The sequence below is a fragment of the Egretta garzetta genome, unplaced genomic scaffold (assembly GCF_000687185.1).
Source record: "Egretta garzetta isolate BGI_Z169 unplaced genomic scaffold, ASM68718v1 scaffold64, whole genome shotgun sequence".
In the NCBI taxonomy this organism is placed as follows: domain Eukaryota; kingdom Metazoa; phylum Chordata; class Aves; order Pelecaniformes; family Ardeidae; genus Egretta; species Egretta garzetta.
In genome coordinates, this window is record NW_009259596.1 from 4831059 (window position 1) to 4850615 (window position 19557).

The following is a 19557-nucleotide window of genomic DNA, read 5'->3' on the forward strand; positions in this document are numbered from 1 at the left end:
GTTTCTTAAAACATTTCATCTATAGACACATTACCTTTTTTTAAGAAAGTAATTCTTTTCATGGTGTTTCCATGGATGTAACCTGTTTTTTTTGAGAAAGTTTTAACAGGCAGAAAAGGAGAACCAGAACAGCTGATAGAAGCTGGCCTTAGAAACCAGAAATGTATTTGTCTTTAAATGAAACAATGGCCTTAGGGAAGCATTCCAGTCAGTAATAACCAGTTCAAAAACAAATGTCCTGTAAAAAGACTAACATGATTCTCAAGTCCAGTGGTATCCTTAAAGCCCTCATACCTCCTACTCTCTCACTACGCCAATTCTCCTTAAGCATTGTATAATGAACGCAACAATGAAGGTTTGCCGTAACAGATCTTAGGAGGAAGCATGACAGGTTTTTCAGTAGGTTGAACCCAACCTAAAGCCTAGGGCCAAACAACCCCACTTTCCCTCCTTAAGTCTGCCACCAGATTTCCTCCCTCCTCTGCTTACATGGTTATCTAGTTCTCTTTTGCTCTCAGTTTAATTCTTTAAAGTGTATTACCATAAGAATGGGAAGGCATCTTAGTAAGTTTAACTTTAGCCCTATGTTTCAGACTCAGACAATAATTTAAAGCAGCTGAAACATCTGGGCTCTTTTATGTACTATGCTACCTCTGCCACTTAACAGACCTTAGGTACTTCACCATACAAGAGTTTTGGGAAGCTATCCTTCAGAGGAAGAGGTGATAAAGAAACAAGAAGAGTCTTTTGTTTGTCCTTTTATGTTAAAAGCAGAAATTATACTTGGTCATTTGTGGAAAATTAAGTTATAGTAAATGTGGACAATGGGGATGAAAGAGGACTTTAAGCCATTATTTAGAATTCTACTTTATGCACCATATTTGACTTATTCTGCTTAAGAATAGAGAACCCATTCAAAGAAGGGTTTTAACACGCTGTAAGGCTCAGCATCCTTGCCATTCAGAGTATATATTCAAAATAATCAAGCTTTCTGAGAGAACTAATGCTCAAGCTAGACTTCTCATTAAGCATCAGGGAACAAAACAGTGGTAAGGAAACAGCAGGAACCACAGTTTCTCCTTTTTTGATTTAGATGAAAAAAATTAATTACAATTGTAGTTTTACTCACCAACAAAGGATTATATGCTCCACAGGCACTAAAAGCATCCTCATCTCTCAGATATATCTCTCTTGATGTCAGTCTTTCCAGCAAGGATATATTTAACCCAAAAGTCAGTGCAATTTTAGATTTTATTACTGGTCCTAACTGCTTTGGATCTCCAACAAGAACTATCTGTATATGCAATTGAAAAAAAAATATCCATCTTGTATTAAAACACTTTTAAAAAAATTTAGTTTTAATAACAACATACAAACTTCAGAATTCAAAGGTCACTTTATATCAAGTATTCTGCTTTCCTCCAAACATCTAATCTGTTTGTGAAGAAGCATTAGGCCCAGGACAGAAGTACATTGTTGCCTTAAACTAAGAAAGCATATTTTTATTTTGACATCTTCCACACACTGAATCCCATCCTACTAATGTAGACTTGTTTTAGATGTAAAACAACTCGTTTAAGTGTGGGAAATGGATATTGTGCATGAGTAAGATCCATTACAAGTACACAGAATTCCGTTGTCATTACCAGGATACGTCTGCTTGCATTCTACGTCGCTCACAAAAATAAAAACAGTAAACCAAAACTTTTTTCCTTTCAGCAAATGATGCTAAGAGAACTACCTGGCCATTAGCTTCTGAGACCAACCCAATAGGAATCAGGCTCTCTGGTTCACTTGCTTGCCCTGCCTCGTCCAGAATCATGTGAGTGAAGTGTCCGAGCCTAGAATTAAATAACAAGAACCTAAACCAGGGCTGTTTTCAGATTAGTTCATTCTGCCACCCTGTGGTTGACCTCAGCAATTCTGATAACTTCCTTGTCAAGTGTGCCAGGCAAGTCCATACAGACAGAGCAAAGATGGATATTTTCAACACTCAATATAGAAAAAACCCAGTAACTTTAATTTGTAATCTTTGATTTTGCTTACATACTCCCAGTATACACAAGTACTGGTTATCTTAATGAAAGCATTGCTTATACCAAGGTTAAGACACTTAGAAAAGCTTTCCTTACTCTCCATTTCCTTCAGCTATTTAATTAGAACAATGGACTTGGTGTAGCAAAGACAAACCACAGGCTTTGTTTCTACCAAACATCTCAAGCCAGCTAGGCTTCAGAGTGTCCTTTTACAAAGTTGAAAAGCAAAATCAGAGGACTCTTTAGCTAAAAGCACCTGACACGGTGGTTGTTTACAAGTTAGTAAAGGTGACTTGATAAAAAACCAAATAGAATATAATTTTTAGTGTGATAATAATTCTGAGCTAAAATGATTGTGAACAGCAGTATCATTTCCAAGGCTCCCACTGGTAGTGGAGGAGAAGTTAAGGGTCAAAAACGTTTAACATTATTCACAATAATTCTTAAATTTACCATTGAGAAAGTCTGCTGAAACATTACTAAAGTCACGTAGTTTGCTAAGAAGACAATTTCAGAATAGAGGCACATGCAATAAACTGTATTAAGATAGCTCAAGTTACAGTACAGAGGGTATCTGAAAGCATCCAGCTATCTCAGCGGTAGTCCCATCTATAGTACTCTACCGTATTTCTGTTTGATAAAGCATTCCTGCACTGCTGCATGTGGTAATTATTATCCTGAACCACAATGCTTTCCGAATATCATCACCAACTCTGCAGTAAGGTTTCACCATATCATCAATTTGCTGCAGAAACAAAAAGGTATTTTGTAAAACAAAATGCCGCTCTAAACCGAAATGTTTTAATGTGAATAAAGAAAGCCCACTGAAACTATTCTAGAAACAGAGCAAAACACTTAGATTTAGACCCATTCATACACCAAAATGAATTCTTCATTAGTTTGCCTAAACAAAGTAGGACATATGCAAGGCATCTGTGTCTTCTTTATTGTAAGGATCTAAATTGAACATATGGATGTTTCATACACACACACATATATGTACATAAATATATACATATATATAAAATGCACACACAATGTGTGTGTACTGTATAAAGATTACAATCCTACTTGCTTAATTTTCTGTGTACGTAGTCTTAATTTGGAGACAGAGGCTTGACTTCAGTAACTGATTTTAAGACTGCTTTGTAAGTCAAAGCATGTTACGACGTTAGAAATCCCACTGATACTCTATGTGCTGCTTGTGGAGTTAGGCACTGCAAGAAAGGTTAAGATTCCATGCTCTTACAATCAAATCAAGGACCACGATCAACATTTTCCAGTTAATCTCCTGGAAAAGCTGAAGTAACCTGTTCGTACCTGGGATCCTAAACAAGCCTAACCAACCTAATAACCACTGACAGTTACATTACTAAATCAGTATTTTAAATCAAAATATTCAAATGGAAATATTAACAGGCAGAAATCTGTAATATTTACCTCTTCTGACCTGAAGGTAGCATTAACTCGGACCATAGCTCCCGGTTTTAACAGCTTGCTTTGATGCAACCGCAAGCAAATGAGATCTGTTGCAGCATTTGATGGTGCACAAACCAAAATTCGACTATCTGGTAGAGTATAATGTATCTACATTAAAGAAGATGGACATTAAGAAAAGGTTATTTAGAGAAGTAACAATAGCTCAAACATACCCATTTTATTTCACTGAATACAGAACCCCAGAAGAGTTTGCATACACGTTAAATTAATCCATCCTTTTGCAGTTCAAGAACACTAGTCTTGACAGTCATGACTAAGTACTCTCAAACTGAGTGTATCAACAGCAGAATTAATTCACGGTTATCATTAATGTATACCTGTGCTTCATTAATATATTATACACTACTGGAATCACAAGTTAGGTACTGTTCACTGAAGCTTTAAAGTCAAACCCAAGAAGACTTGAAAATAAGCCATTCAGGAATTCTGTTAAATCCATATGAAGATCTTTCCTCTTTCATGAAGCTATAGAAAAGAGTCTTAAAAAGAGTATTTTGAGAACTCCTTGGGAAAAAAATATAATGGTACTTACAGAACTACTGTAAGTGTTCCAACACTGAAAAAAATTAGAGATGACTGATTTGTCACCCACCATTACCTGTAAAATAGCTTCAATTACTGTTACTGTTTTTCCAGTTCCTGGTGGTCCAAAGAGTACATAAGGGGTTGGACGACATTCGCCACTCAGTATCCTTTTCACTGCCAGTTTCTGTTGCTCATTCAGCATAGGATTGAAAAATTCACCAGCTCTCTGTTTAAGTGTCACAGTTTGACCAACTATGATCAAGATAAGCATATATTAAAACTCCAAATAAATATTTTTAACATACATAGATTAAAGCAATTCCAATTAACATTATGCTTCAAAAAAAATTTCATTCTCCTTATGTGTTAACAACTAATGAATTTCTCAAAAATTCTGATTTCATAGAATAGCATGTAGAAAATGTGCCATTAATATTTCAGAAGTGTACTGTATCTTTAATAAAATTGAAGGCCAGAAAAGGACTATGTTTATGTAACCCAACAATCTAGAAAACTCTGTTCAGTAATTTTAGCATCAAGCTCACTTTTTTGTCCTAGGACAGCAAAGTTTCAGTAACTTTCAGTAACTGGTACTTCAGGGATAGTACCAGTACTACATGACCACAGTAGTCACGACCACAGAAATTATTTTTCTTAATCCTGTCTGAATTAGTCTAGTTTTAGCTTTCCACAGCAGAATCTTACTAACCCTTGGACAGAAGTGCATTCCAGGTAATCCATTCCATATTGCTTTAGGCATCCTATTGCTACAAAGTGATAAAATCACCCTCTTTGGCAATCACGTACACTGATATTTAAAAATCACACTTTCCAGAAAAGCATAGGAATGATCTGGGCTTTCTGAAAACTTTTCTACAGTTTTAGCACCTTTGCTGAAGTCACTATCCCAAGGATGAGACACAGCATCCCAGTAACAAATTGGAAACTTTGAGCATGACCAAAAATTTAACAGTACATGACTGGGAAATTATACTGAGTACAAAACATTATCACTAGATATTTGCTGCCCCCTCCCTGGAAGCGTTCAAGACCAAGCTGGATGGAGCTTTTAGCAACCTGATTTAGTGGAAGGCATCCCTGCCGACAGCAGGGGGGTTGCACTGTATGGTTTTTAAGGTCCCTTCCAACCCAAACCATTCTACGATTCTATGAACTGGAGATGTTTAAGTAATCCACAGAAAAGACTCCAATTAAATGTCCTGCTAGTACTGTTCTAGAATTTGTCTTTAAAAGACAGAGCATGAGGACATCTAAAACGTATGTTACTCAGCCCTGGTTTACTGAAGTGATTGCAACCCTTAACTGTCTATACTTGAATATAATGTATTAAAGTATACCAAGCTGGCTTGTTTGTGCAGCTACTCTCATCACATCTGTTATGTTCATCTCCCTTGATGCCATGCATTTTGCCAGTTCTTTGACCTGAAAACAGCAAGTGAAAATAAATACATTTATAACTTTAAGATGACAGGCAACTATCTTCACTAACACTTTTCAAGTTGCTAGGTTTTAATTTTTCCCATTAAATAGCATTATCCCATTAAATAGAGTCTGCTGTGAAGACAAAAGATAAGAGTAGTAGAAGAAGGTGGTAGGAATTCCCACCTTAAATTTAAGATTTCTAAAAGTTTGGCATATGTTAAACATTTCTTTCACTAATACTTTGCAGGCTCAGATTTTGAGGCCACGGCCAAATAACTTGTTTCCTTCCACAAAAGCTAACATTCGCATTCCATACCACTAAACAAGATGATACCTGTTTCGGATTGCAGCATGGGAGAAAACTGCTTGTAGGGAATGTGGTGTTTGCAAGGTTCTGAACCAGATGCTTCAATCATCTTAATAATACTGATCCTAATCCAGTGATGTGATGAGCGTTAGAGGTTGATTACTCCTTCCTGTACAGGACAGAGGTATCATCCAGAGATGTTTGCTGCTTCCCCAGAGCCAGGATGTCATGGAAAGACTGCAAGGCTCATCTAGTCCTTCTGACTACTCCCTTTGCTGCTTACCCATGTGGTATTAGTGACACCTTGAATAGACCAAGGGGAGGATGATATAGCTCTGGGGTAAGCATGAGGGGTCCAGGTGATGTTCTCCACCATCCTTCTAGTCCAACAGAAAAGCCCCAGCAGAAGCAGGCATCTTGCAGAACAGTAACTAGCTGTGCTGCTGCTCTCACTAGCACAGCTCTAGGTTTATGTGCAGGAGCAACTTGACTGCACATTATTAACTGCAAAACCAGAGATGTGTCCGAGTTGTTACCACAGGAGGATGGATCAGAGCAACACTGTCTGGTGGTCTGTAACAAATCCCCACCAAAAAGAAGACAACACGGATAAGGCGTCTGACAAATGACTGGCATCAGTGTCCTGATCACAGGCTGTGCAGCTTCCTGGAGATTTCAATCATTCACACACCTGTTGCAACTCACCCAGTAAATGTCCATGAGACATTGTAAACAAACCATCCCATTGCATAAGAATGTCCAGGATTTCTAGACTGAGGTGGTGACAGCTTCCTAACATAAATGGCTGACATATTGATCAGACAGAACACTCTATTGGACTTGCTGCTCACATACAGGAAAGAACATGTAACCATGTACCAGCTTTTCTTGCAGAGGTTGCAAGATTGGAAGAAGGCTAAGACAGTAAAGCAGTGGAGTCAGAACTCTGGCCCTTCTAGAACAAGTCTCAGTTTCTGTAAGAAATCACCCGGCAAAATCCTCTGGGAAGCTACCACATGGGGAAAAAGGTGCCCAGCAGAGCTAAAAGTTGCTTAGTGAGACATTGTAAACAAACCATCCCATTGCATAAGATCACTGGGAATTTCAACAGAAGGCCTGCTTAGCTAAGCTTGTAGCTTCTTGATGAATTTATAAAAAGCTTATTACAAGCAGAAACAAAGACAGGCAAAATATAAAACCATTTATTGGACAGTTGGACAAAATCAGGAAGGTCAAATAGACCAAAGTACAGCTTGAGCTAAAGTGTGGCAGAATAGAGTAATAAGAAGGGATTAGCAAATGTTGTGGTAGAAGAGAGACAATTCAAGGATCATGGAGGCTCACAGATGGATAAAAGAAGAAAATGTATTGATGGACAATAGGAAAAGAATGTCCCATGGGAAGGAAAGGGACAAGTAACAGAAGGGGAGGACTATGCTACAAACTGCTTAGAGACACTGGATAGGGTAGATGTGATTCACCACGCTGATACGACTGTGGACACTGCTGCCTATTACCTACAATAAAAAAATAATCATGACAAGGCAGGATATGTCTCTGAGAGCAGGAAAAATGCTAATATTGCTCCAATTTAAGGAGGACCTGGGGAACTACAGCTTGTCAGCTTCACTCCAGACCTTGAGAATATCATAAAGCACATCGCTCTGGATTCCATGTCTTTCACGTGACTGGAAAAAAAGGTGACCAGGAATAGTCAACATGGCTAAACCAAGGGGAAGACCTTTCATGACCAACCTGATTTTCCTCTACGATGAAGAGACTATTATGTGGACAAAAGCAAAGAAGTCGGTGTAATACTCCTTGACCTCAGCAAAGCTTTTTAAACTGTTTACTTACTACATCATTCTTACTTGTAGCCTGAGGACATATTAGCTAGAACAACAGACAGTTAGATGAGTTGAAAATTGGCTGAACTGCTAGGCTCAAAGAGCATTAATCAATAGTCTGATATTCAGCTGGAAGCTGGTCAAAAGCTAAGAACGCCAGGGTTGTAGTCGGGACCAGCATTATTCAGTATCTTCACCAATGACTAGGATGAGACCAAATAACACTCTTGACAAATCTGCAGAAAACACAACCGCCTGATGGTGCATCATCTTCAGTTCAGAGGGACCATGAGAAACTTGGCAACAGAGCCAACAGAAAACTCATGAAATTCAGTAAGGAGAAGTGGAAAGTGCCACACCTGGGACTGAGTAACTGTGTGAACCAATATAGGCAAAGAATACACTGACTGAGCAGCAATCCTTAGGCTCTCTTCAGGATCCTGGGCTACTGCGGATGCTAGAACTGTATACAAGCCAGTATCATATTCTTGTTAAGAACTGGAGAGTCTGAGAGAGCTTGGCTTTTTAGTTTGGCCACGAGGAGGTGAAGAGGCTGTCTAATAGCCCACAATGGCTCAAATCAAGAGTTACAAAAAAAATGAGACAAACTCCTCTTTGTAGTCACAACATATGATTTAACAATGGACCACATCCACAAGCTGCAGGTGGAAGATTCATACTGGGAATTAGGAAAAATCTTGAGTGGAAAGGTGGTGAAGCACAGGTTATGCAGAGGCTGTGGATGGATTTTCTGCATATAATTTAACTAGCAATTAAGAAACCTGGGTAAATCTACTCAGAACAGGATGATTACCATCTATCACAAAGTTATTTCCTGCCACAGTGACAGGACTTAAGTATCTACTCAACAGTTAGCTACGTAAACTAGTCTAAGGCAAATCTGACAATTCCAATTATAATCATACAGTTTTTTCGTAAGCACTTTAGATTTGAGATGGGAGTGTTAGCTTAGTAGTTATCAGTTATCAAAATCCCCTTTCCCCAGGCAGCAGACAAAAACTTCTGTCATTCAAAAGCAGTAGAATACAGCTTTGATTCGATACTCCATTATGCAATTCCTTTCTAACAATAGCTGTACAGTAGATATCGGTTACCAAGCTGAATGGTATTTAGCATTTTAAGGAACATTTACAGGATAGATACCTTACTTTCCTGCTGGGAACATTGTACAAGGCCATCATCAGCAACACAATACTCAGTAGTATTCTGGGTCTTGATAGTTTGTGGTGATTGTAAGACAAGCCTTTCCGGAAACAACACTTCACATTTAGAAAAGAAAGAGACAGTAGAGAATTTGAAAGCCACACAAACACTTTGCACGTTTCACTGATTAACATTGCTGCTGATATATCAGCTTGCTCTGAGTTGCCAGAATTGGTTTATGAGAACTAACATAAAAGTGCTAAAGAAAGACCTGCGTGAAATTCATATAGATCATTCTACTCAACCATAAAACAGAAAGTCAGTGCTTTTAAATGAATTCTAAGGTAACACAAAACACTGCCATTTCACTTGCTATTATTACAACAGTATGATTTCTACAGTTCTTATTGGCTCAAACAGTTCACATAAGTTTGTTTCCACTCCTCTCCCTGTGATGGCCAACAAATGAAATCATTCTGATGACACCTACTCTAGATTCAGAGAGTTGTTTAAAAAAAAAAAAAAAAATACAAAAAACTCCTCTAAGAACAAATTACAATGCATTCTTCTCAGTATGTCCTGATGTCAAAGCAATATAAAGCACAAGACTCCCCATAAACAAACTCCTCTAGACAGCTTAAGGCAACTGAAGCTTACCTTTTTCACCCAGGTAGATAGCTTGCTCAATTGCCAAGTGACATCGTCTGCTAGTAATCCTGTTACCAGAATACAAATTTGTATATTAAGTAAAAGCTTACATTTCCATAAACTACAACAGCATACACCTACAAGGTATCCGGTATTTTTTACTATGTACCAGTGCATATAAAAATAGGAGTTTTTATATAAAACCCCCGTTTTTTTTTTTTAAGACACATCTGTCAAGAAACACGCTGCAGAAGTGTAAACCAACAGCTTTGCTATGAATACTACTGATACATATATTTTCTAGCTCTTCAGTGAGACAACAATGGCCTGGTATTCGAGACTTAGTCTTTCAAGGAAATTCTCCACAAAGCTGATTTTACAAAGAAGATTAAGGAACTCTGTATAGATAGTAACATACCAGGAATAAAACAAAAGTGAGTGGGTGGTTAATATCAGCATTTTTTTCTTTTTTGCATAGTTTTACAGCCATATTTTTTTCTTAAAAAAACAGAAAAAACAAACCCCAAACCACCCCACCTCAGTCCCCCCACCATTTCACTGCCTGGCATTGGTGTGATCATTTAGAGAGACTTAAGACAAGAATTCTTTTTACATTGTGACTACAGTTGCAGTCTTTTACCAAAAAAAGAGGTGAAAGAATCTGCAAGATCCTAACGATGTCCTCCTATTTGTATCCTCCTAAACAATCAATTGAGAATCACGTATATTTTAAGTCACTTTATTAGAGGAATCACTGAATGCAGTTTTTGGAAACAAAAAAATACCTGCAATGAACAAACTCCACATCCATGGGTTCCAAGTTGTAAGCCTGTTCAAAGTCTTCATTACATTTCAGCATAACATCCCCATTACATATCTGTTTGCAAGGATAAAAAAGTCAGTTTAGTGATGAAGGTTTAGTATTTTAAACACAAAGAAGCATCTCTGAAAGCACTGAACCCCCTCATCACCTCCAAAAAGAACACTTAGATTTACCTGCTGTCAACAGATCACATAACTAGATTATGTTATGAGTGCTTTCAGAGTAGGTAAAGATTATAATCTAGAAAGAACATGGAAGCTGACATCTTCAAGACAGACAGTAAAAATACAAAATCACCACTCAGAATGTAGATAAAACAAATCTAGCTTCTCAAAAGTCAGGCTAAACTAGTCTGTAATTCCATGAACTTTCAGCTTCCCCTCTGAAACTTGAGGATCACAGTATTTTTAACAGGAGATATACCTTGCTTACCTCAGTAATATAGGCAACGTACTCTATTATATGCTCAGAGTAGACCCGACTTTTCAGTATCACCTTATCACCTAATTGTAAACAAAGTCAAAAGGCAACATACGGTTACAAGGAATAGTAAAATTCTTACTGCAGTGCTTAATTTCTTCCTCTTCTGCATAGTTAAACTAGGAATTTGCAGGGTAAAACATGCTAACTAACTTCAGCAAACTTGCTGTATTCATGAGTACCTGTTCTGAAATGTCATATGAAGTTGTATACTACTTTTTAAAAAGGCATTTAATATTGACACCAACAGACAACACCTCCTGGAAACAGTATCTTGTATATTATATATTTGAGATTCTGAATTAAATTTTAACTACTTCCCCAGCTTTTGCTTTTGATAAACCTGTTGTCTTTTTTAATTACTACATTGCACAGTTTATTTTTGCTGAAAGCCCCACTAATTTTTGTACATGAAAAATCCTGAAGTATTGGAACATGCATAAAAACAGACACATGCAACGCTGCTTCAGACAGCAGCCACCGCAAGACTCACACTGACACTAACAGCGCAGTTCACCTGTCTAGCTGCCTAGATGAATAACCTTGTGTTCAAATATGTGAATGAGTTCTTTAAATAAATAAGCAATGGAGTTTGTATTGCACTGAAAATATTGGTCAACATGCTATTTGGCTTTATCTCACATGAATTACTACCTGCAATCAGGTGAGGTCTGCCCTCTTCCACTCCTGGCACTTCCAACACTAACAAGTTCCCACTCCTTTTCAAAGTAACCCCACTCATGTTAAAGTCTTTTATCTCCATTTCTGCATGGATCTCTTCAAGCCACAAGAGAGTAGAAAAGTTTGCTTTATAATTATCTAGATTAAGATGCTGAAAAACAGAACAGTACACATTATTGTTGTAACTTCTACACTACGATATGGAACCCACTATTCTTAACATACGAAACACCTCTTACGACAGACTGCACAGCAAATGGTTGCCAAGTAAGGCACCTAAATACATGTATCTATACACAAATTTTAAACTCCCCAGTAGTCAAAGCAGAATTAGTATAGTCAATGGGGCTCAGATACAACAGCCAGTCAGCTGAACAGTCAACCAAGTCTCTCCCTACTGCAATGGCAGTTTCAACATCTGAATTCAGGGGCAGTCCTACAAACTGATTTCTATGCTCAGCAATCCCACAATGCATAACATCTAGGTACTCTGGGCAGCGAAGGGTGAAGAGAGGGAGTCATGTCAGTGTTGGCCCTGGCTGATGATGATACAACTTATGGCAAGCTGAAAGACTGTGAACTTTCTCCCTCAGAGCTTAATGCATCTCACTGAAGAGGTATTCTCCAACAGCACATAGCTCTATCTAAACAATGACTGATAGCACAGAATGCTTTCTATCTGGTATCTTCTCACTCAAATACAAGGCAAACAAGCAGTGCTTTCTGGAGCAGACTTAAAACAGTCACCAGTACCAGACAGAATTTAAGGTGTGGTAAAAAAGAAAAAAAAAAAGGTTATCACTAATGGCAGGCTTTCAGTATACAAATATTTCAAATACTAGAGAGTTTTATCTTTTTGAGAGGGGATCACTAACCTGCTACCTTAATGCTGTGACCTCAGGTTTTGTGTGAGCTGTTTAGAAAGCAGACAACATAGCCTTTTACATTTGTGAAAAATTAAGTATCAGCCCCTCAGTTTATAAGTACTTAGAAAGTTAGGGGGTGGGGAAAAAAGTGAATTGCAGCAATGTTCTACCACAAATCAGGACAAAGTTTTGGAAAAGGAATCACTGTAATATTCTTGTTAGACTTCAGTTGTTTTTTTATTTTTAATGTATTCTGAAATCGCTATACTTGCGGGAAGTATTTGAACAAGTCATAGTGAATTAAATTTGAGGATTTTAAAAAAAAAAAAGTTTTGAACAACCAAGAACAAATCCTCTGTTACTGCAGGAACTTAAGAACTTCTGCTTTCATTTGTTATGAAACAATGGCTGGACTACTGTTCTGACACCCCAAAATCTCCTTTCTGATGATACCTAGAAAGTGAGAGTGAAAAGGAATCTTTGTGCAGCTTCTGTAATATCCCCCCTGCCCCAGTATACTTCTGCTTTTAAGTTTTTCACGTTTACCCTTTTGTGCTCTTGTAAACTTTGATTCTGTGACACACTGAAACCCACGGAAGTTACGGGACACAGACTAAAGTCTTAAGTCTACTTCATAACAGTATTACATAATCTTATATTACGCTAAGGACTACACATTTTTGCTAAATTAAGGCCAGCTTGAACAAACACACTTACATAAAATATATTTTCTTATATAAACCTATACTTGCATACCTCTGCTAGGAGAGGCTGAAACATCAGTATGTCTAACTTCTGTTCCACACATTTTCTTAACTCATCTGGTATGGTATAGTGCGGGAGAAAGCTTGGCAAGAGCTTTCTGTGATTTCTAAAACAAAAAATGTATGACATATCATTTATCTTTCTCAAATTACATATGTAAAAAAACCCACTAATTAACATGCCACATCATTGAAGCTATACAACCAAATCACACACTGACACATGACAGACCCTATGATTCCTTCAAAGTGACAATTGAGAAGCTTGCTATACTGGGAAGAAAGGTAAGTGTTCAAGTTACAGGTTATTTGAAAACATTGTGCATCTCCTTTTTCAATTTAGGGATATTTTTATAACTAAGCAAATACTGTAAGTGTAATGGAAGCTTACTCACAAAAGGAAAAGTTCCGAATGAAAGATGGAAAACATTAGATATTGATTTCAAAGTTGCTTGAGGAGTTAAGAAACTATTTCTGATTTTCCACCTTTGTTCTTAATAACACAATTGTTACTTGTAGATTACTATGCAACAGTGTTTATCTTGTTTATCACCATACTATATAGTAGAAAGAGCTGTTCAACAAACTACAAAGAAATCAAGCAGTTTATTACTAAAACTACCTATCGGTAATACCCACAATTATCTTGTTTACAACATACATATATAAACATGTACAGACTCTCCCAATTTCACTTTTGTTTGGTAACCATTACAGAACAGATACAGCAATACCAAATAGAGCAGTATTAGGCAACGGTTATTTTTCGCTCTAATTCACAGTACCTTCTGTTCTTAGGGGCAACCACTGTTATTTTCCTTGGCTGAGGTTCTGGAATAACTTTAGGCTTTCTTGGAGAAAATGGTTCCACAGGTGCTATTAGTAATTCTTCATCATTTGTTACAGTGGCTTCAATATAGCGTCCAACAGTAAAGTCAGAAAAACCGAGCAACAGGAGTTCTTTACTGTACCCAGGATTTCTTCAAGTAAGCAGAAGATATGTTCTTAAAAACAATCATTTTCACACTTTATTTTCCTCAGCTGTGTTTTTTTAAAATAAAATTGTACATTTTCATTTCAGTAACATATGAGAACTGCTAACTTACGGTAATTCCTCCACTTACTCCCCGCTCTGAGTTTAATGCGGGTATCATAAATAATTAGAAAAAAACCCCCCAAAGTCCCAATTTCATCAAGAGCTTGGGTGAAGAGCAAAATCCCTCCCATCAATATACTAGGTGCAGAATTAATACTTTTACCACAAGGAATATCTTGGAATTATTGTTTCTGAAAAACATTAGCCAAACATTTCCATCAGAGGAACCTGAAGCACATCACTGTTAGGGAAGCTTTGCTCCACCTTGCTTAAGGCTACTCAGAACTGAACCCTAACTGTAAACACATCAAGTGGAGAAAAAAAGAAAGATGTTTTATTTCTGAAAAATGCACTTTATATGTTTAAGTGGTGCTTGGGGAGTGACAGAGGGGAAAAGATCAGAGGGAATAGTTTCCTCAGATTGATTTCTAACGAACCTAAGACAAAAGATCTAACACATACCATCTGCTCAAAAATCCCTTAATGAACTCATCTCAGCACAACCCAGAGCCCAATTCTCTCCTCAGCACTAACTACACATTCCAACACTGTTAATATGTGCCTGAAACAAAAGCATCCCAGAGGGATTCCTCTTTGGTAGGAATACCACTTTTTCATGCCAACTAACACTACCTGTTCAGGTTAGAGCTATAGCCTGGTTTTCTCTGATACAGGAACTCAGTGCAGACACTGCACTATCCAGACTTACGGTCTAGATTTGCAGTCTGTATGGCCTCTTAAGTGGCCAGCAAGCACTTGTTACACTCGCGCTGCAGCCTCCCATGGAGTTCTGTGTGGATTGTTCTGTATTATTAGAAGATTCTCAGACTTTGTGGTATTTACAGCTCTACGGTGAAATATAAGTTGTTCTTTCTACACATCTTTTTCCACAAAGGCAGGCCATGCCTGCAGCTTATCTTTCAAACTGCAGCTGAATCATCCTCCTAAGAAGATTTCTACCCCTTGCCTCTCTATTTAAAATGGTAACAGAAGTAGTGTGACAGTTAATGCAGTGCTACTCTGATGAATGAAACAATTTGACCTTGTTTTCCCCTGCCCAACTTTTAAATTATGATTGTAAGAATCAATGGTTGTGGTACACAGCATTTGTAGAGCTACAGCTGGAAGTAACTGAAAAGTACATAAAAGTAAGCTTTCCAGCATGAGGTTCCTACTTTCATTCTGAAAGAGCTCACACAAAGACACTTTTTATTTTTAACTAAACCCATGAAATGTTTTGTACAGCAAAGTATTTTTGTTTCTCAAGGGTTTTCCAAGATCTGCAAACCACTTTCTCTATAAATTACACTTTCAAGGAAGAAAGCTTTTTGCTTTTTTGTTTCAGAACGCATAACCTGCATTTAATATCACATGATAGGGAAGCCTGAGATCAAGGCATGTATGAACATGAATATGACATGAGGGTACTGAGACTGGAAGAAACATATCAGACATAACACAAAAATTCTCAGGAAATCTGCATTAGCCCTAGTGCTCATGGAGCAATGGGTTTCCTGCAAAGAATATAGCCAGCTGTAGGCATTATCTTCACTTTACTGTGTCTTTTTTAGAGAAGTTATCTACTCCCACTGTATGTCTTCATTTACTACTACCATTTTCTTTTGACAAAACTCAGAATCAAGCATTAAAATGCTAACTACTTTCAAGGTCTAACATATGTTTCTACATCATTTGCTAATATGTACTGGCTTACTTTGCCCTACACCAAAGAGAACTAGTTGTGCCCAGCATAAGGGAACTGTTAAGACAATTTTTCTGTCTTGTTCTCATTGTATCAGTCAGATGTATCAGTGGGAAGAAATACTTACGCAGCTGTGCATATGACCACTACAAATGTCCTTCCACCTGGTGGTATGACAATTTCTCCAGTGATATTGACACGCTTTATTGGTTGTTCCACATCTTCTCCTTGTTCATTTTCTCCATTATGCAGATTTTCATCTTTCACCAAGGAAAAGTTTTCTTTTGTCCTTGATAAATTTGTATCCCGAGAATTAATTCCTTCTGTAGTAAACAGATTATAATAAATTGTCACCACAATTGCTATTGCTAGCATAGGCAAGTCTTCTCAGACAAACCTACAGGTCTTCTGAGGAGTTAACCAGCATCCAAATGTTAACATTTCACTGTACCTGGAATGACTCCATTCTTCATAAAGGCGGTATTATTCAATGACTCATATGTTGTTCCTCCACTGTTGTTACACGAATTAATTGCAGCTTTTGAGAGGTTTTCTTGATTTATTGGAAAAGATGACAGATACGCTTCTGGACTGTTCTCACATTTTTGAGGAATCTGAAAACTGAATTGCTTGTCTTTCACCCATCCAGCTAATCTGCAGCTGATTAAGGACTGTGGTACACTCCCTCTATTCCTAGAAGTAGTTATGTAATTCATTACATAATTAAATGCATAGTTGGTGTTCTTGGGAAGCTTAATTCTACCTGAAGACAAATACAACCGTCTGTAGCAGGTTAGTTCACTGTTATTTCATAATAGCTATAAGAAAGAAATTGCACTGCTGCTTCTAGCTCATGAGGACTAGAACCTCTGCTACCTGTTAATATTTCTAGGTCATATCAACTACCATATGAAGCATACAGAAATACTGTGTTTAAAAAAGCTACTTAACATTTATCATTGGGTAACTAACTCTTAGGAAAGAGCACATAGCAACAAATAGAGGGTATTCAGGTACGACTTCATTTGAGCCTCTCATTCAAGTTAAAAAAAAAAAAGAAAAAAGTCTGCTCTGCTTCTAATACATGAGTATGCAATAGTCCTCTAGTTTTAAGATTCTGACAGTGTATCTGCAGTTTAAATTAAACATATTTACAAGTAAAAGCATTTACTTTAATTTTATTAGGATTGAAAAGAGACATAGGACTGGGAAGTCTCAGAGCACTATTGGCAAGATAGATGCTCAATAAAAAGACTATCCTAAAGACATTAAATTCAATATAGAATTCTCTTTAGTTCCAGAGCATTTAGCGGTTACTTGAAGACCATGAACCACAAGGCTCAACTATGAGAGGCTTCTGCATGCAAGGCAGGTTTATAGACTATGGAATGATGGAAAGAAAGCAAGCTTAGAACAGACAGGCTTACTCTATCCAAATGATCATTCTTTTAGATTCCCCCTGCTTCAAAGTTCCAAAATTAGTCATTCTTGATACTTCCAACCCTCCTTTGTCCCTCATTAAGTTTTCAGAAGGCTCATCAAGATTGGCTCCATTAGAGCGAGACTCTCTGTAAAAAATAATTTTAGTTAGCAATTTTGAAACACAAATAGACTCGGAAAATATCTTTGATTCAGCACAAGTTTAAGAATCACTATACCAAAGCACAGTCACAGTATTTAGGAAGAAGCACGCAAGAGGGTTCACTTCTTCTCAGCTACTTATGCCTCCAAGACAGTTTGACTGCCTTTACTAATTTAAGCAGCAAATTAAAAACAACAAGCCTTTTGTCAGCAGCACAATAAACCAGCATAAAGCTTTGGATACAAGACTAAAATGATTAAGAAGCTAGATAATCTTTGCTGAAGAGCTGAATCAAACGGTGACTGAAGTTGTTACGGATCTCTTTGGGAGCTGAACACAACAGAGCAACTCCTTAGCAAGAGTCCTGATTAGCACTGGAGCTTAAAAGATAAAATGACTAGACTGGAAGCATTTCAACATGCACCTCAAGCACTTACAGCTTCTGCTTACTGCCACAATCTGAAATCAGCAAACTGAAGAAGAAATTAAAAAAAAAAAGCTGAAAGCCAAAAAGCACCCTTAAAAACTACTACATCCCACTGATGAAAAATGCCTGTGAAACTGAAGTCACATCCTCTTCCCTGCCTGAGACAGCGACCACAGCTCTAACTTCTCAGTGTCAGCTACCCGTAGAAAGCATTTGAAAATTTGTTTCTATTCTACAATTAAGGAACTATTAAGTTAGATAAAGTGGCATGAAAATAACTTGGAAATGTTTCAATAATCTCGCCAATATTTACAAACCCTAAGCGTTCCTAATCATATCTAGAGAATATCTAATATCATAGAGAATGCCTGCAGCTGTTCTTTATTAGCTACATCTATTTACTAGCAAAGCCCACTAGATGTCTCCCATTGCAGCTTAAGCTGCCTCAATTTTTTGATAAGGTAGGAAATACACTGAAACCGCAAAATCAACCCTAAGGTCTACTTTTGTAACTTGGCTTTAGTAAAAATTTTCTGTATAAAATCGATCATTAAAAATAGGTCCAACTGAAAAAATAAGTGACAAATCATACTGTTATGCAAAGCGATGTAAACACTTCAAGCTTCATCTAGGTACAATCTAAATCTATTGTATCCCTCATCTCCAGTGAAAACAATTTACTCCATTCTTCATAGTTCCTTTGAAGACATGTGTACAGCCCTTAGCTGTATTTCCTAGAGATTGAACAAGGCAAGTTCTCCCAAAGACTATGTTTGAGAGGTATCAGAATGTCCTTTTTGCTCTCCTTTGGACTTTCCAATTGGTTGACAGCTTATTTTTGGCCTCCAGAATCGGACTTGGTAATGCTTCAAGGCCTCGTTAGCACTGAGAGTGTGTGGTGGTTTGACCCTGGCTGGATGCCAGGTGCCACTCCCCTTTTTAACTGGACAGGGGTGAGAAAAGTAGACCAAGAGGCTCGTGGGTCGAGATAAGGACAGGGAGAGATCATTCACCAGTTACCATCACGGGCAAAACAGACTCAGCTTGATGAAATTAATTTAATTTATTGCCAATCAAAATCAGAGAAGGAGAGGATAAAACCCAATGAATATTAAAACACCTTCCCCCCACCCCTCCCTTCTTCCTGGGCTCAACTTCACGCCCAGTTTTCTCTACCTACTCCCCCCAGCAGTGCCGGGGGATGGGAAGGAGGGCTGGGGGTCAGTTCATCACACGTCTCTGCCACTTCTTCCTCCTCAGGGGGAGGACTTCTCACACTCCTCCCCTGCTCCAGCATGGGATCCCTCTCATGGGAGACAGTCCTCCATGAACTTCTCCAACGTGAGTCCTTCCCACGGGCTACAGTTCTTCATGAACTGCTCCAGCATGGGTCCATCCCTCCCAAGGGGTGTAGTCCCTCAGGAGCAGACTGCTCCAGTGTGGGTCCCCTGCAGGGCCACAGGTCCTGCCAGCAAACGTGCCTCAGTGTGGGCTCCTCCCCCCACAGGTCCACAAAGTCTTGCCAGGAACCTGATCTGGTGCAGGCTTCCCATGGGGTCACAGCCTTCTTCCTTTGGGCATCCACCCGCTCCAGCGTGGGGTCCTCCATGGGCTACAGGTGGAGATCTGCTCCACCGTGGGCCTCCATGGACTGCAGGGGGGCAGC

The 19557-nt window shown here is 38.2% G+C and overlaps 1 protein-coding gene across 1 annotated transcript in view; it reads right to left on the reverse strand.

Moving 5' to 3' along the window:
* MOV10L1 (Mov10 like RISC complex RNA helicase 1) overlaps window positions 1-19557 on the reverse strand; it is a 34060-nt gene that overhangs the window by 7464 nt on the left and 7039 nt on the right. Inside the window, exons 5-18 of the mRNA XM_035893717.1 lie at window positions 17310-17450; window positions 16334-16575; window positions 16010-16205; window positions 13870-14064; window positions 13077-13191; window positions 11428-11605; window positions 10726-10796; window positions 10256-10347; window positions 9480-9538; window positions 4135-4313; window positions 3477-3623; window positions 2660-2781; window positions 1742-1841; window positions 1130-1294 (exon numbers count right to left, since the gene is read on the reverse strand). Of these exons, the coding sequence (XP_035749610.1) occupies window positions 1130-1294; window positions 1742-1841; window positions 2660-2781; window positions 3477-3623; window positions 4135-4313; window positions 9480-9538; window positions 10256-10347; window positions 10726-10796; window positions 11428-11605; window positions 13077-13191; window positions 13870-14064; window positions 16010-16205; window positions 16334-16575; window positions 17310-17450 (2002 nt within the window). The remainder of the gene's footprint in view (window positions 1-1129; window positions 1295-1741; window positions 1842-2659; window positions 2782-3476; window positions 3624-4134; window positions 4314-9479; window positions 9539-10255; window positions 10348-10725; window positions 10797-11427; window positions 11606-13076; window positions 13192-13869; window positions 14065-16009; window positions 16206-16333; window positions 16576-17309; window positions 17451-19557) is intronic.